At 37.4% G+C, this 23,012-nt stretch overlaps 1 protein-coding gene across 8 annotated transcripts in view; it reads right to left on the bottom strand.

The window, feature by feature from the left end:
• The window catches only part of DCBLD2 (discoidin, CUB and LCCL domain containing 2), a 428,333-nt gene that overhangs the window by 70,120 nt on the left and 335,201 nt on the right, over positions 1-23,012 (bottom strand). For 6 of the 8 annotated variants that reach the window (XM_071433400.1, XM_071433401.1, XM_071433402.1 and 3 more), the window contains 13 exons: positions 20,948-21,175; positions 17,118-17,255; positions 15,882-15,933; positions 14,462-14,534; positions 11,573-11,706; positions 10,876-10,916; positions 8,488-8,703; positions 7,145-7,269; positions 3,168-3,315; positions 2,591-2,758; positions 1,532-1,625; positions 1,102-1,151; positions 92-229 (listed from right to left, as the gene is read on the bottom strand). In XM_071433400.1, the coding sequence (XP_071289501.1) occupies positions 92-229; positions 1,102-1,151; positions 1,532-1,625; positions 2,591-2,758; positions 3,168-3,315; positions 7,145-7,269; positions 8,488-8,703; positions 10,876-10,916; positions 11,573-11,706; positions 14,462-14,534; positions 15,882-15,933; positions 17,118-17,255; positions 20,948-21,175 (1,605 nt within the window). The remainder of the gene's footprint in view (positions 1-91; positions 230-1,101; positions 1,152-1,531; positions 1,626-2,590; positions 2,759-3,167; positions 3,316-7,144; positions 7,270-8,487; positions 8,704-10,875; positions 10,917-11,572; positions 11,707-14,461; positions 14,535-15,881; positions 15,934-17,117; positions 17,256-20,947; positions 21,176-23,012) is intronic. The other 2 variants (XR_011680148.1, XR_011680147.1) reach the window with 1 other exon arrangement.

Raw genomic sequence — 23,012 nt, 5'->3', positions numbered from 1 at the left:
AAATGTAGCCAGATTCCTGACATTTTTGGCATGTCATTCATATACATACATACATACATATATATATATATAAACATGGCCTACAAAGTACCTGTAGACTCTGTTTGCAACATTGTTGGGACTTCTCTTGGTCTTAGGTGACTGATTTCACTGCTGCTGTAGCATACAGGAGTTTCTTCATGTTCTGCTGATTTGATCGGGAAAAACTGCTTCATACCTTTCCACCATCCTTCACATGAATTAAAAAAAAGCAAAAAAAACTGCACAAGATTGCATATATACTGTATTTTAAGCTACTAAAATACTTTTCAGCACAGCTTGTATTTTGTTGAAATAGGTAAATAACTCAATTATCACTATTTTGAGTAATACCCTAAGACATCAGAGCTGTGAGCTATCAGAAACAGATATGTAGCAAATGAAAGTGATTAAAAGGTTCCTTGTCTAAAGCATAAGATATACTTAAGACTGCCAGTGAGCAGACACACAGGTGTGCAAGTTTTCGACAGAGGCCGGAGAAGCGAAGCACAGTCACACAGCAGTACCAACCCAACTGCTGCAGCTGCCCTTTGCACCTGGGGCACAGGTGGTTTCAGGACCATTGCAAAGAGCTGCCCAGTGCAATTGTCTGATCTTAAGTTTATGAGGCACAAGACAGTTGGATAGAAGATATACCTAAATCCCAAATGCTTACTAGGGAAATGAAAACAAAATTTTTGACCCAACTTATATGCTAAGATGAAAGATTTTTTTCCAGGACAAAAAAGTACCAAATAAATGGTTATCAAATGTATAGCGACATTCCTTATAAATAAAATTTTCTCCTTGTGTTGTATAATTAAAAGGTTTTCTCCTTCGTTCACAAAAAACCCTGAGGTGGTCAGATCTAACAGGAGACATGACATTTACTATTTCTAAAAAAAAAGAAATCAGAGAAAGAAGAAGTACCATTAAGTTGGTCCACATAAGAAATTCAGTTTGCTATGCCTCCCTCAGTTAGCATTAGAGAAGCTTCTGCTAATGGAAACTGTAACTGCAATCTGAAATAAACATCGAACAAAAAAACACTGAGCAAATGGCTCCATAAAACCATTTTTTTACCTGCACGATCCCAGTAAGGTAGATCATATGTGTCCTCAGTTTTTTTCTTGCTGTGAGTAAAAAAAAAAGGAAAAAAGTGTTATTTTAACTAGTCTGCTTATCAAAAGATACATTAAGTAATGCTCAGCAACTATCACCGTGGCTGTAACTGGTCCTCAAATTTAATGTATTAGCACCAGTAACCTGGCTTCCCATCACCAGTCTGCTGCTACCAGAGAAACCAGTTTTCAGTCAAAGCACTTCCAATGAAAGCAGTTAGCAAAAACTGTTTTGTCCTCACTAGTCAAGTAATATTTTTTCTCAGAAAGAATGCAATTCTTTCCGCAAGTGCAGACCACAGAGTTCCCACAGCAACAATACATGCAGCATTTCATTCCCACACACCAGGCTAACAGACATTTAAAGCACTTTCATCCATCTATTAATTTACCGGTTTCTCCAATGCCATGCACAAACTAAGATAAGAATCAGGGTAGTGAAGACCATCACCAGCACTGGAACCAGAACTGCTGCCAATGCCACATCTGAAAGCCATTAAATTAAGTGGTGTCAGACAGAAAGAGCTTCTCATAAATCAGTTTTTGATTTGAAAATTACCTGAGCAGAACACACAGTTTTCACGTTTAGTGTCTATCACACCAGATCCCCCAGCTAAGCTACTCTGCTGGATGCTCCCACAGTGCAAATTCAATTAACATCTGGCATTTCTACATGCATGCACAGCTGGTGGTTTTGCAGGGTTTTTCATCAAAATCAATCAGTTTGTTTTAATATATGGTTTTTCTGTTCCAATAATGTATTTTATTATTTATGCAGAAAATCCCTTAATGTCACCATGGAAGTTCAAACTTCCTTTAAGAAGTAAATTCTACAGTACCTTAACAGTTAATCCAAATCAGTCAGTGCTGGGTCTGTGTGTGATCCTGTCCCCTGCCATCCAAAGGACACTTCAGCAGTGCCCACATCTGCAGTGACTTTGCTCCCTTTTCTGACCATTTTCTTTGATAAACAAATGATTATGCCAGGTGACATTTTTCAAATTTCATGCCAAAATAACTGCTCCAGAGAAGATTTGCTATATCAAACGTGTTTTGTTCTAAGAAATTATTAAATAAAGCAGCTACACCTGATTAATTCAGAAGGGAAGTACAAGTCTTCCTTCTAACAAAGTTTGTTCAGTGATTAAAAGCTGAACACTGCTTGAACAAGCTCTGGAAGATAGAACTATTATATATCAATAAAATATATATTGTATATACATTTATATTATATGTATTACTTGGCAGATTGGTTTTGTTTCTTCATGCAGCACGCAACTGCACATCTTTTATTATTTGTGTATTTAATAACTGGTAAATACTAGAAATAAAATATTGATAATCTGCTGTAATTTGTTGTTTTGAGAAAATTTCAATGCAGAAAGCACATTTAGTATATGTCAAAGCACTATAAGGAGTTCGAAACATTTTAACTGTTTAATGATGGATACCTTTGGTTACACTTGGAGTCACTGTAGTGTTTTTTATTTCAGGTGTGAAAGTTGTTTTATCTGTCTGCAGAGAAGTCTTCACTGAATGAGTGAAGTCATCCATGAAGTCAGCATTCTTATCATTCTTGTTCTGAGGTGGTGCTGGCAAAGTGATTTTAGGAGCACGACCTTCAGAAGAAAAGGATTTATAAGGTAAGTTCTTTGAGTGCTAGTTTTCCATATCTCATCTTCAGGAGAAGACAGGAACAGTTTGCTATAAAGCTTTTGTTCATGTTATATAACAAGGAAACCACCCCACCAGGAATCAATGACATGAAAAGCAAGTGATTGGCATCTTATGACACACTTATTTTGTAAATTACCTTGTGTACACCTAAATTCAGTATTTTTTTCCTGGTTAAGTTAACTTTTGGATAACCTCAGAAATACCAATTAAAGAAGGATTACGCAGCCAAGAAGTACTTCAGACTTACCAAAAATATACCCATGATATAACTTTTAATCTTAGTAATTTCATGTACAACCTTAATAGTTTCACTTCTTGTCTTGCACAGTTGGAAGTTTTCAGTTGTCTTACCTATACTAAACTGACATCCTAGCAATTCTACTTTCATTGCAATTTTCTGGTGCCATTTTAAGGGGTTAATCCTAAAAAAACGTGCAATTATAGGTGGAATGAAATTATTGCGAACTTCCTGGTACAATTCAGTATTCCCTTGAAATATCTAGAAAAGAAGGGGAAAAAAGAAAGATACATTACGTTCTACAAATACAATAGTAATTGAGTAAGTACTACCAATTTTGATGTTTTATTGAGGAAGAATAAACAGTGAAGGATTCAATTCACCCCAGAACAGCGTTGCTGCCTGCACTTGTCCACTCCCTTGGCCCCATTACACACTTACAACTAAATAAAACAAAGAAAGGTGTGTGCACATATATGCACACAGCTACACAGTTCAGAGTAAAGGTACGGAATATCCTACTCATGCTCCCCAGGCACAGCCTGCTGTTACACACATGTTTATGGCACTGAGTCATTCTAAGTCCTTGGTATTTCACACTTAGTCTTCGAATATCCATGGATAGCAAGGACTTGTGACACCGTGCAAGCTGGAATTAAATGGTGCCTTCACACAGCCCAGCAGTTCAGCACAGCCTGTCTGAGGATGGTATTCCTTAGAAAGCACTGGGGGGCACCCTCAAGTGTGGAACCATACTATCCTCTTGTAGCTGTTGCCTGCAAGTGCTGAGCCACAACAAAATAGAAGAATTAGGGTTCAGAATGTGAAATCTGTCCTCCAGTCTCACACTGAGCCATGAGGTTCTGCAAGAGAAGGGTGCAGACTTTGCGTGAAGGATGAGCTCAAGTTGGTCCTTCACTGCCATCCTCTCACACAAAGAACTCATCAAAATGTGACAACACACAATGAGTCTGGCTGAAGTTTAAAAGCAGTGAGTGGAGTCCCTGTGAGATGCAGTGTAAGCACACTGACAGATTTACAGCCAACTGCAGGTTTGCCACTCCTGAGCTGCTTAAAACAATACAGCAGCTTGGCCCAGTACTCCAACCCTCCCCCTCCTTCAGGAAGACTGTTTTGGCACCATGTCTTTTAGTAGGAAGTGAGCTGCCTCTCCATGTTTGTGCACAGCAGTGGGGCTTTGGTCCTGCACATGCAACTCTGTGGTGCTGTTGCAACACAGGTCACCACTGGGATGACAGTTAACAAGTTCTTTCTTTTGAAGCGCTGATATAGACACTGCAAATCATGGTGGACACAATGCATAACACAATTATGGCACTTGCCTGAAAAAAGTCAGTATTACAAGGAGTTGTCTTCTCACTCAAACCACTTGGTAAGGAATAAAGTACCCTGCCATTCTTAAAGACAAGCACTGCATTGTGCAACAGATGATGTGTCTGCATAACATGGAGCAGTCAAGAGCTTTTAGCACATCTCTGATCAATACAAATCACTGCTGTTTCAATCTTAATAAACGAGAGAAGAGATTTTTGTATTGCCCTGCTGAGTTTTTGAAAAAAATGACTAGAATATCCCAAGAGGCCTGAAATAATTATTCCAGGAAACTATCCATTGAGAACAACTGCCTGGTCTGAATTTAAGCTTCTTGTTCTTAAATATATTCAGTAGTAACAAATGAAGACACAGTAAATGCAGGGGCAAGCCTGTGATGTTATTTTGGAAATAAATTAATAACACCAAGTAGTTGAAGTTCATGTGCCCACAGCAGACTGGTCCAATTTACAGCCACTTTTCCCTTACTAGTTTGTTTTGTTTTGGTTTTTTGATTTTTTTTTTTTTTAATGACAGGCTTGTAGCTACAGATCTCACTAACAAATTTTTTGTTTTGGTAAGGATGCAAGTGAGAAGCAAAATAAGAGAGGAGTCTTCCTGAGGGGATGCACCCAGACTGAATTGCTGTACTGTATCCTTGCTCGTGCTATGCCTGTCAGCACCAAAAGAAGGCACATCTGGCTGCCCAAGCAAGATATACAGATGTTACAGAGCAGGGACACAACTCTGAAAGCTAAATCTCATGTCAGGTTTCTGAGGCTGAGCATGTAACAGCAAGGGCAAAAAGATCAACACCAACTCTTACCTTCAAGAAAGATTAACAGTGAAGATCTTTACTCCGGGCTTTTATTAGTCAAGCTTTTGACATCCAGTGTTACAGAAGTAACTTAACCTTACCTGCAGCTCTGTATTTTTTGTTACCCTAAATTTTGTATTAAAAAATAATTTGCTTCTGAGCTCAATACAGCACTAACTTTTTAATGAGAAATCACTTTCATAGTCTTTTCATTATCAAACTCTTTTCATTTCTCTCTGTGCTGTTAAACAAAGCTTTTCCAACACTGCAACTCTCATTTGTCCTTTTTCCCCAATTCAAGCATTTACTCTTTTTTTAATCCATGAAAAATTAAGAAAAGTTTTTCTTGAGTACTGCCAAATCTCTAAAAGGTATTTGCAAAAAGGACTACAGGAAAGGCTTGGAAAAGCTTCTAGTCTCCTGAAAAATGTTAGGAATTCCAAACACGTTTCAAAAAAAACAGGGACTAGCACCTCCCAGCTGGTCTGGCATGCTAAAAGGGAGAACCCTGCAAGCAGATGCATCCAAAAGTAAATCTGTATCAAGTGAGGTGATGGCAGACAGAGAGTAAATCTGCTATTTTGAAATAGAAAAAATGGAACCATTTTTTTAACTGTCATTTAACTACAGCTGCCAGTTCCTGGGTACATATGATTCTTCATGCCCTGTTCCTTAATGACACACAGAGCACAAAAAAAGGTCTGTTGCCTGTAATTTCAGGCTCCAAAATTTGTTTCATTTCATGAGCAAGAGGGACAATGCACTCAAATTCAAGGCAATAACTGTGAAGTTTTTTAAAGGAAATTGTCAAACTAACACTGAAGCCTAAATCTAAGCAGCTTCCTAACTGAGATCTTATTTTATGGCCAGAAGAGGGCACTCAAAGCTAGCAAAATATGCTGATTTTTTCCTTTTTTTCTTGAATACTTCACACCAACAGTGACTTTAGTTCACATGTAGGCTCAGACCCAACATTAAATTCTCCTCCTCTCTTCCAAGAGTTTCCTACTGCAGTTATGTTCAGTGCTCAAAAATCTCTCAATTTAACAAACTACAGCCTATTACTTCAACAGGATGATACATCCTACCTTGAAACATTCTTAACCCAGAGTAAAGAGAAGACCAAGGACAGCCAAAGTGACCATCCTTAAAACCTATTTTTAAAAAAACTACCAGAGTAGTAGTTACAGTTACATGTACTTAATGCCACCAGCCTATAGAACTAAGATAAATTACATCCAAGGATTTTAAGATAATGAAGGAAAATCTAGTTCCAGTCACATTACTAAGAATCTTGTCATTTCATTAAGAAATCTGATCTGAACCACTGGGAAGACATGAATTTTCTCATTTTTGCTGTCTATTAAATACTACAGAGCTGTAAACATGGGGAAAGCAAGATTATCTTGCTGCTAACATTTGGGACTTTTTCTGTGTGGCAAAACATTTGCAATCTGAACATACCCCTCCCTCTGCAAGGGCTGTTCTCATGTGTAAGAAACTTAACAGTATTTGCTTAAAAATTAAAATTGACAGAAACATTAGAAAACATGAAAAAATATACAATTCATTACATTTATTCTAACCATAAGAGGATAAGAAGGTAAAACTTAATTTTAAAACATATAACCTATTTTAAAAGAAATAGAATTATTCTTGAAGGGATGCAGTACCAGAAAACCTACCAGTGGCAACAGAAGTTTCTTGTATAGAATATTCCCAACCCAAATAGTAATAAAAATAACATCTGAATTTTAGAACTGTTCAAATTCTTACATGTTTGCATATTGTCATATTTTCCTCTGCTTATCTGCTCTTTATGATTCAAAATAACACTGAAAGTGAAAGTCATTTAATGATTCCTCACCATACCGAAATGACTTATATTTACAATTGTGAAATCTCCTTAGAACATACCTAGAAAGTATATGGTATTTTTACCTTATCTTTACCCATGCCAGGTTCTCTGTACGCTGTCCATTTCTGTGCATCATCACTGTATAAAATTCTGTAGGCTGAGACATAATAGTAGTGCTCTGCTAAAGTTGATCCAGTAGTTATAATACCTGTGAAAATTGAGGCACCCAGTTAGGACAAAAAGCAGGTACCACTTTGTAAAAATTAACAGATCAGTTTTTTAATCCAGAGCTGTATAATGGAGAGTCTTAACTGGTCCAGTTAACTTCAAGAAGTTTATCCAAAGGGCCAGGGTGTGAAGTTTCCAGAGTGACTGAAACTTAGTCAACTCATTTTACTTACTTTGTATTTTAATTTTCATAGTATAACCTTGCTAAGCCCTTCCCCTCACACCCCACTTCTTGATGGAAACAGCCCCTTCATTTGACCACAGCTCACTCCTGTTTCCAGCTGCTGACACATCTTTTCCCTGCTCCTGTACTGCCAACCTAAAGGCACCATTGAAAGAACTGCAGCTACAACTGACACTGCAGCTCTTCAGCACAACTCACACAGCAAACCTTTTTTGGAAAGGCTTGTTAGCACAAGAATTAGATGAGTAATGCAAAAAAAGAGTCTCCAGGGAGGAAATAACAAAGGCCACTGGTAAATCCAAGTTGCTTAATGACAGCAAGCCATGCTGCTGATAGCAAAGTGTGCAGCTGCCATTACAGAGACCAACTCAGGCATTTTGGAAAGAGACAAATGCAAACTGATCAGTGGAACATGTTTCACAACAGCCTTAAAGCCCTGGACTCTATGAAGCACTCAACCTAAATCAAATTTAATTTTGATTTACATCAGATGACAAACATGCCCATTAACAACAGCAAATCACTGAAGGATTAAACCAGAAAACACTAACACTGGCACTGAAGGTACAACTGCTGCACAGCCACCCTGGAGAATAAACCCAAAATGCCAACACCTCAGTGCTGATATTGGATTCACTGTGGCCATGACAGGCACTAGCGAAAATCTAGGAAACAAGTCACTACACCTGCACCAGAGGTACCTGGGCTGAGCTGACTGGATTTTGATCTGCATCTCCAAGGAGACAATGAGCAGGAAAAGGGAAGAATCAAGAATCCAATAAAATCACAGGAAACACTTCAACAAATTCTGATGTAGAAGAGATGTCTTCTACTATGAAACTACACCTCTTCAGCTCCAGGCTCCTCAGTGTATTAGCAAGGACAAGGAAGCAAATTAAGTGTAATGGTAATTAAGTGCCACCTGAGCTTTATCGAAGGCGCAGCACTGGAAAACAGGATATCAGTAACCAAAAATTTTGAATGCTGCTGAGAAGTCACATCAGATTCACTTACCTGTTATTTTCTTTTCTTTATTCAAGTCAATCTGCAACCACTGATGTTCATCACTGATAAAAGCAGCCCAAGGAGGTCCAATCCTTTTTAGTCTGGCATTTTCAGGTTTCCAAATGTTTACTTGTCCTGTTTGGTTAGGCCACTCGAGAATCGATGATGATGTGATGTGGGAATCAGGAATCACCCCAGACTCCATCCCCAGTGTCCCATAGCAACCTGAACAACAGAAAAGGCGAGGATTGCAAATGAGAACTGAAGTTATCCTGCTTGGATTTCAAGACTTTACATGCAAATATTAAATTGCCATCTAAATTTATTCCATAACAATACCAACAAAACACATTGTCTTTTGCTTTCTAACAGGGATGCTAGAACTAAACTAGTCATGAGAATGCCATGATTTGTGCTTGTTCCAAGGATAATATGGATATTCTCTCAGTCACCTCACTCAGAGAGAGTCATTCTCTCACTCACACAGAGCACTCAAGGAGAAGCACTGGGGAACCTTCATGGTCTAAGAGTATCTCTGGTTGCTGCAGGAATGGGAAACAGGCTACTGGTTCATTAGTTCCTTTCTTGTGTCTGTGTAACTTCTTGGGTTTTCAAATCAACCCCAGCATTAACAGTGTTAACAGTGTTAACATTAACATTAACAGTGTTAATTTGAACAAAACCAAAGCATGTAGGAAGTCATGTCATAATCCTGGCCTTGAGCTCAAACACATCCTTGAAATTAGTCACATTTTTCTGTTTACCATTCTTATTAAATGTTTCTTCCCATGTTGCCTTCTGTGGGTAGCTGAAAAACATTTCCTAAATTCAGGGCTAAATTTCTTGTTCTTGTAATACCAATGGTTTTTCTCTCCCATGCACAGTCCCTAGAAGTATCAGCAGAGAGCAATCTGTGCCTTCAGTCAGGCAGACTGAACAACCCAGCCTAGTTTCCCTTCTCCTGTGAACTCCCCCTCTCCACCAAGGGGAGCACTCATCCCTCAAGGAAGGCACAGGTGGCAGAGCCCACGTGTGACTGGACGCCAGAGAAAGTCTTGCCTATGTCCTGAGAGATGGCATTAGTAGTTTACTGTCTCTGCTGAATGTACGTCACCTGCCACAGCACAGGATCACTTCACTAAGGGAATTCTTTCCCTCATCTGTCATTTTCCATCTAACATGGTGCCACTTGGCAGCAAAAATGCCTCAGTCTCTAAATACCTGCTACATTCCACTCTTTGCTCTGTGATGCTTCAGTTAATTTCTATCGAGTCTCAAAGTCAGGCAGTTTTTCCTGTATAAGCAGTCTCATCTTCCTCTGCACTGACCATGCCTCTAGCATTAATAACAAACTCCTCTACTTCATGCCAAGTCATAAAACCAACTGCAACATCAGGAACACACTAGGACCTTCACCACAGTCTGATAAACCTCATTTGAGCATACTACAGGGTTTTATATCCCCTCACCTAACTCCTAGGCAACCCAACTACAGACATCTTAATCTAGAGCTGCATCTTGTCTCTAGCTTACCCAATAATTTCTCACGTGTCACTGAAGTTCACAAAGTCTAGATCAGCATTTTTTCCTATCTCTTCCAATTTCCAGGCCATTTCATTACTTTCGTACACACTATCAGATCACATTGTGAAAGACAAAAAAACCCAGCAAACCCTGCCTGGATCACTGTGTTTCATATGCTTTATGCATAAGGACACTAGACCTGTAATTCTTTCTCTCAGCTCTTGCAGATACCTGAGAGAGAAATAATTTTAATATTTTTATTAATTATTAATATGTGCACTATATTTTCTAATTTTTGTTTATTTGTACATTTCCATCACCAAACAGATTCCTGTCTTTATATCCCCCTTCACTGTGCCTTTGATTTATGTATTAGGAAAAGCATTTATTTGTTTTGAGAAGTATGTGCATGATTCACCCTCCCTTTCTTTTTTTAACTTTAATCTTTATGAAAAACAGACATGATGGTTTTATGGTTTTTAAATTGTTATTACAACAGTTAAAGAGACTAAAGAAAGGCCACTGTCTTCACAGTATTTCCAACATCCACTCAAAGATGGCATTTAAAGTGACTTACAGAAAAATTAGCTTCCACTTAGAAAACTACAGCTGATTTATTTAATTAGACTGAAAGAATCTCTTTCTGCACATAAGCAAGGCTTACTTGAAACATTGCTGTACCTATAAATTAGTGATGATTAATCATCAAGTTGAGATAGTAAAACAATTCCAAAATATACATTATTGAAGAATGCAGTAAAAAAAGGTCTCACAAATGAGAACAAAAATTAAGAAATCAAATATCTGCAAACCACTTCTATCCACAAACTTTGTATGAAAGTAGTAACATGTAACACATGTGATAATGCTTACCACTTGTCTTAAAGGTGAAGAGACTTGTAGACAAGGGTCCCCTGCAGAGAACAAAAGATGATATTTTGCAGTACCCAGTGAGAAAAATTGAAACAAACTGTCTTCAACTTATTTTTCTTGTCTGACTGCTTGCCACTGAAAGGTTTGCACATGTGCCTGAACAAGCACTTAATGATTAACACATCCTGCCAGCGAGTTGCAGCACTTTCAGTACAAACACCTTCTCAAATGAAATCAAGTCCAGAGATACTGGGTTAAATACTTTCAAACAAACATATACCCAGCAAAATGTAAGACTTCGTTAAAATGCTTTCTTTTCAAATTAAGCTAATCATAGTAACACAAATCAGTCTCCTGTGATTACTTTCATTTGTGGGTCTTGAGATACAATGACAAGCTACAGTCTTTTCCTGAAACTGAAAAGCTGCAATTAAATTACTGTTTTCCTACAGACCAGTAGGAATTTATAGCCAAGAAGGTAAAAACTCCTTGCAGAATTTGGAAAATGAAAATTCCTGGTCTAGAGATTAAACAATTGGTAAAACAATTTGGTAAAACAATTACACTACAGCAGAAGTCTGAGAAACTTAAGAGAAGAGAACCTGTCCAGGGAACATATAGCTCCACGAGCTGAAATTAATCCCACAATGAGACACTACCAAGACTTAAGGTGCTAAAGATAAGGAAATACACTTACATTTTTGAGGTGACATTGTTAGCCAGGGAGCCTTCATAGTATGGAATGCCCTTGCTGATTACAACATTAATTTGACCACCCAGAGTATTTGACACGACACCTGCGTGAACACCGGCCATACAAAGTGATGACGACTTGAAGAAGGAAGGGAAAGAAAATTTCATACTACTAAGTGAATAAATTAAACACCACACCATATATTGTAAATGCTACACTGTCCAGCTACAGTCTTTGTTATTATTACATTAAAATACTATTCTTAGTTAACTGTTATCTTGGTTATTTAGAAACCACTCATCTTTATTACTGAATTTATAAAAACACAAGAAGAAGGCCCTACATTTCACTGTGTCCTCATCCAGCTGCATTTAAAACGTAACTGTTGTAATTAAATGACCTCAAACCAATACTGAGGTGAATCAGTCAGAAAAAGCCAGATAGCCAGGCTCAGCCTATAATAAATTATATTAGACAACAAAACATGTAAACACATAGAAAATTTTTTAATAGAAAGCACATTGAAAGTATGCTTATTTATTTTCTCACAATTAAGGGGTGAGGAACTGCAGATTTTGTAGCTTTTAGCCAAGGGGCTTTTTATTAAATCTTGTGGTTAAGCATGGTTTAACCATCCAGCACTGACCCATGTAAAGCCCCAGTAATACATGCATACAATTCATCCTAAACAAGTCAATTACCTATGTTGTACAAGTCAGTGGAGACAAGTAATAAAAAATGTTTTTGCAGGGTGTCGTGTGTTGACAGGGAAGTGAGTTTTTGAGAGGGAGGTTGTGGCTAAACCAATCAGTGGTCAGATTTGAATACTGGCACCTGGTGTGGCCATTGAAGACATGGACTGCCTCTGAGAAGACAGGGGTTAAAGCAGAGCACTCCCAGGGGAACTTTCTCTTCTTGGTTCCAGTGGTGAAGAAGTTTCACCTCCCCTCCCCAGTAGCTGGGTGGGGAGGGGGAATCCATGCACCCTGGCTGAGGGGTGGTGATGAACTGAGAGTTGATTATCTGAGGGGTGGTAACTGGATTGAGAATATAAGGTTTTATCTCATTGTGCTGTGGTGGAAACTGGGGGGAGGAGGAGCAATGTTTTGGGAAGGTTTTTATTCTGTGTTCTGTGTGTTCCTTCTTACATATTGTAAGTTAATGAAGTTTTTTCCTTTATTCCTAAGCTGGAGCCTGCTTTGCTCTATTTCTGGTCACATCTCACAGCAGCCACTGGGGAGAATATATTTTCATGGGGGCACTGGCATTGCGCCAGCATCAAACCATGACACAGGGTATCATGATCTTGCCTTTTCTCCTTGGATGACAGAATCAACTAACAAATGTCACAGTGACACTTCCCTGGCTTGCAGGCTACAGGTGCCACAGTGAGCAGCACTCATCACACCAAGTCCATCAGGCTTGCCCAGAGTAAGCTCATATCCAGCAGGTCTGGGATCAACACAGCTCCCCTCTCCAATAAAGTAAGAGCATGGTGATTTAGTAGGAGATGCAGCTCTCTCCTTCCTGCTCACCAGATGTCAGCAGTGAGAGCTCCAAGCCCTCAAGGACTGTGAGGGTCACACAAAAAAGAATCAAGATTTTGGGTATTTTTTAAAGCAGCGAACAGTTCCCATACATTCGAAAGAGATGCATAAGAAACCTCAACCTGAAACTTGGGTCTAATATGCTGGACAATTTCATTTTTTTCCACATAGCCTGACTTCTGGGAAATTCACAGCCTTTTTTTGTTTATAAAGTATACAAAAATAAAGTCACAGGGCATTTATTTCCTTAAGTTTCCTTAGGAAAAGGTTTAGTTTTCCTCCATAGAAAACAATTATTCCAGATTTTGTAAAAAATCTCCCAACAAGCAGAACTCCTGCAGATGCTGCAAATTTGTGAGGCAGAGAATCAATTTAATATTGTTATTAGCTACAAAAATTACCTTGCAGCCACTTAGTGAGGACTCACTGGGGACCAGAACATGTAACACAGTTACACTGTGGTGACATTTTTAAATGGGGGTGATTGTTTAACCAAGTAACCTGGGATTTACAACTATTTGGGGAACAAAAGAAACAGGCACATTTTAAGTTTGTATTTGATACTAAAATCTTTGGTTACTAACATTTTTACATTGTCTTACATCTGTGCTATATCTAAGGGCTTATTAAAAGAGTAATTTAAAATAAAAACCAAGGATTTAATGTAATTTTTAGTAGGCTGCTAGTAAAATTATAATCACTTATAATAAACAAAGCAAACATCCTCCCATCCTATGGCAAGTTCACTAATTGACCGGCAAAGGCTTACATTAGAAAAATACTGTATAGGGTTTTGCAGTGTTTTAAGTAAGTCTTTAATACATTATTAAAGATGTTCATTACCAACTTATAGAACTACTCTTACAGCATTAAATTTGTTTTGCAAATTATTTTATAGCTGCTGAGCATAAACAGTATTTCATCTCTAAAGTGTAACAAAAATTAAGATCGCCACTGAGACACTGCTGAAAGAGGCATTACAGTGTCAAAAATAAGACGACATCATTAAAATAACTGATTCTATCTTTATAAATCTCAATTTCCCAGCCTAAGAAAACCAACTAAAAGAAAACAGGAAGTAGAAAAAACCCAATATTTTGATAGATGCACCCTTCTCTGCAGGACTTATGAAAGTATTTGAGACTCCACTTCTTGGAGATGGCAACATCTGAAGCACCTGTCATTAGGCACCAGTGCTAAAAAATGAGTACCATGTTATTCACTTTTAGGAGGTACAAATCCCAGAATACAGGAAGCACAACTAATGCAAACAACTACAACTGACTTGCATTATCCACCATGTGTTTTATGAAAATTCACTTGAGCCCATGGTATTTTCACTTACATCTCTGTATCCATGAGGAATAGTGCCTGAAATATCAGCAAAAGGAATCACACATCCAGCTGGACAATACTTACTGAAAGAGAACAAACTATCAAGTCAGGATAGGCATGCACCTCCAACTCTCTTACTGTTATAAAAAAGTTATGGTTTTGATTTACAAGACTCTGCTATTCATGTATCACTATGTAATGAAATCTTCTAATTGAAGATCTATCAAATCAGACCAAAAATACTCACAAGTACACAACAGGAGGACAGACATTTGAAAATGTTTTAAAATAAGTCCCAGCTGAAAGTACAGTTCCAGTCTCAATATGACGAACTAATAAGGCCAGCATTTTATATTATGAATACTATGTGGCTCCTGTAAATTCAAAGTCATATAACTAAAAATATTAATGAATTTTATTTTATGAACTAGAGACCTTCATATCTATTTGTTTTGCACCCTTAAATAAAGCATCTGAAAAGTAATGCTATTTTGTAACAGCTTTTGGCAATGCTTAGACCACAAAAACTGGCGAAATTACTGCTAGCACATAAAAAGCACAAGGCAAGACACCAGCACCTCTGGAGCAGGCCTGTGTTCATGTTCTAGGACCATTTCATACTGCACACACGAAAATTAATACAACTTCAAGAGCTAAAAGTAAAGTGGAGCAAACACCAACATTTTCATCACAACTCAGCAACAACTGAAGCAATGCTGTAGGTTCCATGAAAACAGGGGGATTCAGAGACTTTGTTACACATTGACTAAGGCCAGAACCTACAACTAGAGCCCTATTCTGGAACCTGGGAAAATGAAGGAGAAATGCAAAGGTTGTACTTTGAAATGTTCCAGGTTGCCACAGCTTAAGTTCTCCAAAAATTAAGCTTTGACACTTCACAGTAGTCTGCAGCTTTAAACATTGGCCTTGCTTTAGATGGAAATGGGGAAGGAGACAACAGGAAAATGTTCCCCTTCAGAATGTACAGCATTCTGTGTCTCCACGGAACCTCATTAATGAGCACCAAACTCTGAAATAGGTCTGCAATTTCTAACACGTGTCATCATTTAATGGTGACATTAGGTAACTGTAATACAAATTTAAGTAATTAAGTTGTGTACCTGCTAAAATGTATTTATAAAAGCAATATTCTTTCTATGAAAATGAGATATTAGCTTCTATGTGTCAGTGCAAATTAACAAGGTTCTACCGTATACTGCATGTAAATAACACAAATGGGAGAGATGGGAGGAGGAAGGAGGAGTGCAAATGTCAAAATTCTTCAGCTCTAACCCAAATTAGTTTGTGTCTCAAGTTCTCTGGATGGCCAATTTTCAAGCTGCATCAGAATATGTAACAAAGCAAAGTAGAAACACTTAAATTACTTCATTAAAGAGACTGGGAGGAAAACAGGTAAAAATCAGTCTTACTTGAATTCTGGTTCGGAAAAGTGACTTGCAATGTCTAAACAGGTAATTAAGTCTGCAAAGAAAAAATGTAAGTCAAAAGGATGAAAAAGACAAAAGGTTGAATATGCTTTTTAAAATGCACGAATACATATATTTGAGCCTCTGAGGCTTAACAAAAGGTCTCAGAATGAAAAAAACACATTCCTACTAAATTTTCTTGCAACAGATTTTGTATCACAGTAGAACCTTGCTAATTGTCTGAGTAACTGGGAAATCTACTGAGAATATAATACTAGATAATACTACAAAAATTCATTTTCTGTGCAGCTTAATTTTAATTTATAGCTATATTTCAGAGATAAATCAGAAACAGAAACGTATGCTCTTTTCACAAAATTAAATTAATAAGATAAAGAGGCTGGTGTTTTCACCATTTAATGGTTCTGCAGTGCTGAACACAAACACCACAGAGAACAAATATTAGAATGCTGTGTTACTGGCATCCATGACTGATACCACAAATTTCTTGTTTGTGTCTGCTGTGTATCAACACATACAAGTCCAAAATACAGAGAGGAAAGCATCAAATACTCTACAAAATTAAAAACTGAGACTCTTTATCTGTTCTTTTTAAAATAACTTCCAGATAGGGTTTTTTGCCTTCTGAGGCAGTTGCCACTGCTCCTTCATTTCCTTGCAGACCACATGTTATCACTCACCTTTACAATGAGTGGGAGGAGATGCAAAATAAATACAGCAACCTCTTTCAGAGGCTTAGAAGAACCAAAACCCAAGAAAAAGACCCTTGGGGGAAAAAACCCAAGAAAAAGACAAAAAACTAGTCCACAGATTATGACACTAAAGTTAAAGGAGTACAGGATGCTGCTACTGAAATAAAAATTTCCACGAGATTAGTTTAAAATATATCCAGTTTGATAAGAAAACTTGTTAGCTATCTGCCACCTTGACTACTACCTGAAAAAATGCATTTTGTCCTGAATCTGAAGCAGTCCTTTCATTTATAACAGACAACTGACATTTTTCCTCTGCTATTCAAGGTAAGCTTTGATACCATTTCTTTAGAACTACAGCAACTTTTAGGTAGGCAGTCAAATTTCCTACAGAAGTATCATGAAGAGTGTACTAAATTTTTAGAAGTTAGTTTGTAAGAATGTGGGAGTAAATGAACTGGTTCTGTTTTTACTAGACAGCTCTAATTCTGCCAGCAGAGAAAAATCACCAAATAATTATAAATACCCGATTTGCCAGTGGTTGAATAAGCTGCAAGAAATCCACGTCCAGAAGTGTGAACTCCACTCATGAACTGTACTGTGACTTCATTACTTTTTGAAGTAATTAAACCATCCATTTGAAAGCCAAACCCACAGTATTTTCCTGTGGAGAGAAGGAGGAGAACAAATATTTACCCAAAACAACACATGTAATAAGCATCTTATTCAATTTCCAGCCTCTTATTTCATCTGCAGTGTGGGTTCACATTAGTTCTGGTGTATGGTCAAAAGCAAATACATGAGAATGACACTAAATAATGCTTAGTGGTCATTTAAAGCAAATGGCAGACTGTGCATTCCACATTTGTTCTGTCACAGTCAAAGGTCTTGCATACCCCAATACCTGCAGATAAATGTGACCTTATCCCATTCATCTCTAGCCACGCATAACCTCCACACTCAGAGCTTCAAAGAACATGAGGAAGGAAAAGGATCAAGTTAGGACAATGAGAAGCATCTACTGAAGCAAATGAGAAAAAAAACCCTCCTCTTCCCAAAGCTGCTGAAGCACTTCCTCCTCATAGACTCTTCCACGGCTTCTGTCACATACTTTCCCTAATTCTGGACAGCAGCAGGCACAGCTCACTGCATTTCAGCAGTATCATACATATATCATATCACAGGAAAGCACCATTAAGATAAATTACCAGTTAGCTCACTTTTTATTTTGTCACACCTAAAAAACATAACCGTGGTATTCACATATTCTTTGAACAGAGAGAGACATAATTCTCTCTCCCGGGATTTTCCTGGGAAGCTGAAAGTCTGTGAGAAAGCATAGACAAAGAAGAAAAACAGTTCTTATCTTCACTTGCTGCATCTGTTGTATGGCACACGGGGAATGTGTTATGGAGATTGTTTACCAAAAGGGATTTGCTAATTGGACACTGGTGATGGTGTTTTGGATTGATTGACCAGTTAGGTGAAAGCTGTGTTGTGACCCATGACTGTGAGGGTCATGGGTTTTTCTTTAGTATAGTATAGTATTAGTGTAGTATGTAGTATAATATAGTATAGCTTAATAAAGCATTTGTTCAGCCTTCTGCAATCACGGAGTCAATGCACGTTATTCCTTGGTCGGGGATCTGCCTGAGACAGTACATAACAAAGGTTCTGTACCTGGGTGCTTCTCTTGCCATAGAAAAAATAACACAATTTCAACTGCTGGAGTCCACAGATATTGACAGTATTTGCCCTATGAAGTTCTAGAACTGATACCACATTAATGGATGAATGGCTGTTAAACAGGCCCCAGTCAATATGGAATTCTCCAGTCCTACTAACTAGAAGCTTTAGTAAAGATACTGACCAGTTAATTAATTTGTTTAGGAAAAAAATCTTCTGTTCTACAGGCTACCACGATCATTCGATATTGTAGAAACCATCTATAACCCTATTTAAGATTCTGCAGTGGATAAGTGAAGTGGATAATCACCAGTAGTAAATGACACTGCCTCTGTTTCAGCTCATCACTCCACTTGCTTTCCTCATAATGAGTATGTTATCATATAGCAGAAATAGCAGAAAAAGAGGCAAGACTCCTTCCTCACATAAAGGCAAATTACCATACTAATGTAGAGGAAGTGAAGTAACAGAGTCCTGCCGGAATAGTTCTTAACAAATATAATACAAAATAAATTTAAGATGTACGTCAATTTCCTTTAAAAATTGAACTGCACTCCAAAACGCTATCAAAATAATTTTAAAAAATTTAAAAGTTAAAATACAAATTCCTGTCATTATTCAGAGCTTTGTAGATGTTGCTTATTCAGATTTTTTTTTAACAAAGCATGGGTATCTTCTAATAAAAAAACAGAAAAGTTTTTTTTTAATGTTTTGTTTTCAGCCACTGGATCTTGTAACATGAGTGACCATAATGAGACTTCTCTTAAAACCCCTTCTTCAGGCAAATGCACAAAGCAAGCCATTTAAATCCAGTTTGGATAAACTCTCCAGTGCTGCTTGCCCCATGGACATACGGCCTTTGACAAACTGTAGAGTGATGCACTTCCTGATTCATAGCATGGCATACTTTTGAGACTATAAATCATTTTTCTAACTCTTCCCTGGCCTCTTGCCTGATTTTTGACAATCTTATAAAAAGCAAGCACTAGGAATGGACAAAGCATGACGGCAGCAACACCTTTGTCAGAAGATGTGTGCAGAAGATATAATATTGCTATTTTGTCTGCACTTATGCATTGAAGGATCCCGAGTGCTTTTGTACAGCTACAATACAGCAGGAGAGGGAACTCTCATGTCTTAAATAAGTATATCTGACTGCAGATGCAGTGATTTGACTGTACTGAAATCTTACAAACTCCTCTAGATCTCACTTACACTAGAGACAAACCTAACACTGAGCATTTGAATCTTCTTTTGATTTCTTTATAAGTACTCAACAGGCTTGGAATAAGCACTAGCCCTTAAAAGCTTCATTAGAAACTCTCTCTGTTTACCAATGAACCCACTAACAATTTATTTTTTAATCTAACCAGCCAACTTTTAAGTCATTTTGGGTTAAAAAAGGTATGACTGAATTTCAGATTTTATGTAAAACAAGTATTTTAATGGTAGATCATGTCAGCAGTCCTGAATGGAAAAACTTAGGATAAGTCCAGAATTTTCCCAAGAAAATTCAAGTCACTGTTTAATCTCTCCAGTGTCTGTGGCTTCAAACATTAAAAAAAACCCCAAAACCTTGCCTCATCTGCATTTGCCACTGTTGACATCACTGTTTGTCCTTTGATATAATTTATTAAGAGCAGAACAAGACACACATTTCCCCAACATGCTGTGCTGCTCCACGAGCAGGCCACAGCTGAAAAGCAAGGGAAACAAATGAAGCAGGAATTTACTCGAACCCATTAAGTCCCTTGTAAAAGTGAGTAATAGACTTATCAGAACTTGGTATTCCTTGCCATTTAAGGTATTCAGTGTTTCCTATTTTAGACCAAGTCTGGCTCAACAGCTCCAAGCACATACTTATTTTCACACACACTTACCTAGGAAACAGTTGGAAAAGAGGGTTAATAAACCTAACACTCCACTAGTCTCTTTAGAAAAAGACTCAATTTAGTGGAATCAGCATTTGAATTGCACAAAAACAGTCTCAGTGAAGTAAATATTTTTCTCCCTCTCCAAATTAAAGCTTTAGGAAAGAAAATAAAGTTCATCTGCATAATAGCTAATTTTAGAAAAAGAAGAATGACAATTCATTTTGAGTTTTATGCAAAGTAACTGTTAGAGTCAAAACACCCTACATACACCTTGATGTAGATGAGAACATCACACTGCTATTTGAAAAAAACCCGCTGACTTCTAGTGGTGAAATTATCCCGAAGAAAATGAAAACAAAAAACATTATCAGAGGATGGAGGATATTTGGACTATATGCCTTTTGAAGCCTGTCATCCTTTAACACCACCAAGATGAAGAGCTCAAATCAGAGTAAATTCATACAAAAAGAAAGGCATTTCAGGTAAGATAAAGATAGATAGATAGATAGATTAGATAGATTGATATTTACACCTTTTTTTTTTAATGAAGATGCTTCTAGTTTTACAGTTCCCTCTTCACTGTTTACAAGAACTTTGCAAGCTACTAGGAAATGTCAGAGAAAAAAAACCACATTGCAGTGGAGCTTCCTTTGAGAATCTCAAGAATCTAAGATAATTACAGGATCTGTGTTGCATTTATGATGGAGCTGCTGTTAAAAAGTAACAAAAGTAACAAAATACACCTGAGTTCTATACAAGACAACAGTTCTCAAATACTGACAATTAAAGCTCCTACCTATTTCTGTCCTGTTGGGGCCAATGCCATTATGAACTCTCAGGTAACTGGAATGACAGGAATCGGAGTCATCAATATCAAAATCACCAAACTTGAGCTGAACTCGCTGCCCAGGCTTCACACGGATTTCCCACTCACACACAGTGCTGTTGGGAGACGTCTGGGGGTAGTTTATGGAGGCCAGGGTCCCACTCTCAGGGCCCAGCACAGTATGTCCACACCCATCACCTAGGAAAGAAGACAGAAATCAGCTCCCATGATCATCTTCATATCACACCATACAAACCACATTGTGAGAAAACTCCAAGGTAACTCACATGCAAATGACACAGCAATGGTGACAAATACCACTCAACTACCATTGCCTTTTGCTTAGCTTATTATCACAGGCAACCAGAGAGCTGCTACAACATCCTCAATGAGATGGAAAGTGATCCATAATGACTTACAAAACAGCATGGACAGTAAAGGAAGAGTCTCTGCTATTTTGTATTTCCTCAATACCTCAGTACAGAAGGAAACAGGTGCTGAAAAGGACAGAGAAACCTGACAATAAAACAAGAGCACATTGGTTTTTCTGAGTTACTGTACTCACAACACAATGAAAAAGAAGTACAAAGCCATTGGACAGCAAATAAAATACAGCATATTAAATAAAGCTCTGACCACTACTGAACTGCAAATATGTTGTTTTCTACTGTACCACTATTTTAATCCTGCAATTCACTCCTATTTGGAGAACATACTCAATTTTTTGGAATTTTCCTGTGACTCCAACCTGGAGCCTCCTACCTAATATTTGAGTATTAATTTTAAACAGCAATAACAGTACTAAAACTAATTTAACAAATGGAAAACAATATCACAAATTATGTATTGTCAACACTAAATTATAAAGAGCAAACTGACAAATTTGATTACTCAAGAGCTAGACATGCATTTCACCTGGTATGTAGCACAAAAAGAGCAAGAATTTCTGTGCTGGTTTAGAAATGTGAATGTTCTTAGAGTAATGTTCACAATGATCACCATGATTCCTATTGACAGAAATTTGTTGTGACAGTTAAGTGTTTCATATTACACAATAATACATGTAGTTCCTCTACTGAATATGAAAAGGTAAGCTAAACTTTAGGTACAAAAACTGTACACACACTTTAGAAATATAACTAAATTTCAAAATTCTTAAATGTATTACATGTAAGACTGAGTGGAAAAGTAAGTCCAATGCACTGAAGCAACATGGAAAAAACAAACCCCTGTGATTAAGTTAACTAGGTCTGATTAATCTATTTGTAAACACAACTAATTTTTGCTAACAAAAACTATTCTCCTTATAATCTGAACACCTTGAAAGATAGCTGCATGTTACAAAACCTAAAGTACTGCTAGTATGCACAGAATCATAAATGGATGCAGATGCAAACTGCAGCTGTTTACCTTGCTAGTGGTCTGGAATGAAAATGATGCATCCTTGGAAAAGTTAACTGGAACATCTGCTTAGTAAAATCAAAGCTTGTATTTGTGAAGCTGTTCTTCAGCCATATTTTCATTAATGCAATTTGCTTTAAAACACTTTGTTCTATCCCATGGCAAATACGATTTCTATTTGGATTACAGCTGATCAATTACTCTTCTAAGTTGGAGTTTTTCTAACACAAGACACCATTGTTCAACATTACAAAGAGGTAACCTAAACTGCATGTTTTATGTATCACTATAATCCTGGTTTCTTTCAAAAGGCATGTTATAAACCAAATAAAAGTGAAAACTTTATCATGCAGAGTCTGTATGGCCTTGGTTCATTAGCTACCATGCATTCAAATGTCAGATTTCTGATTAGTCTTAATATGCTAACACTTAACAACAAAAGACTCCTTTTCTAGTAAAATGGCTTTTCACAAGCAAATACACACACTATAAAATGCATGGAATTTATTACATTAACAACAGAAAACAACAAATATATTCATGGTGATACATGGAGTTAGCATTTAAAAAGTCTTTATATTGCAGATATAAAAATAGTTATCAACACAAGCAGCAGTCAGTTTCAGGCTATGTC

This window comes from Agelaius tricolor, unplaced genomic scaffold, assembly GCF_023055355.1.
Source record: "Agelaius tricolor isolate 1412-34295 unplaced genomic scaffold, bAgeTri1.0.p SCAF_9, whole genome shotgun sequence".
NCBI classification, from domain to species: Eukaryota; Metazoa; Chordata; class Aves; order Passeriformes; family Icteridae; genus Agelaius; species Agelaius tricolor.
Note: the sequence above shows the minus strand (reverse complement) of the source record. Positions and strands in the feature narration are given on the sequence as shown.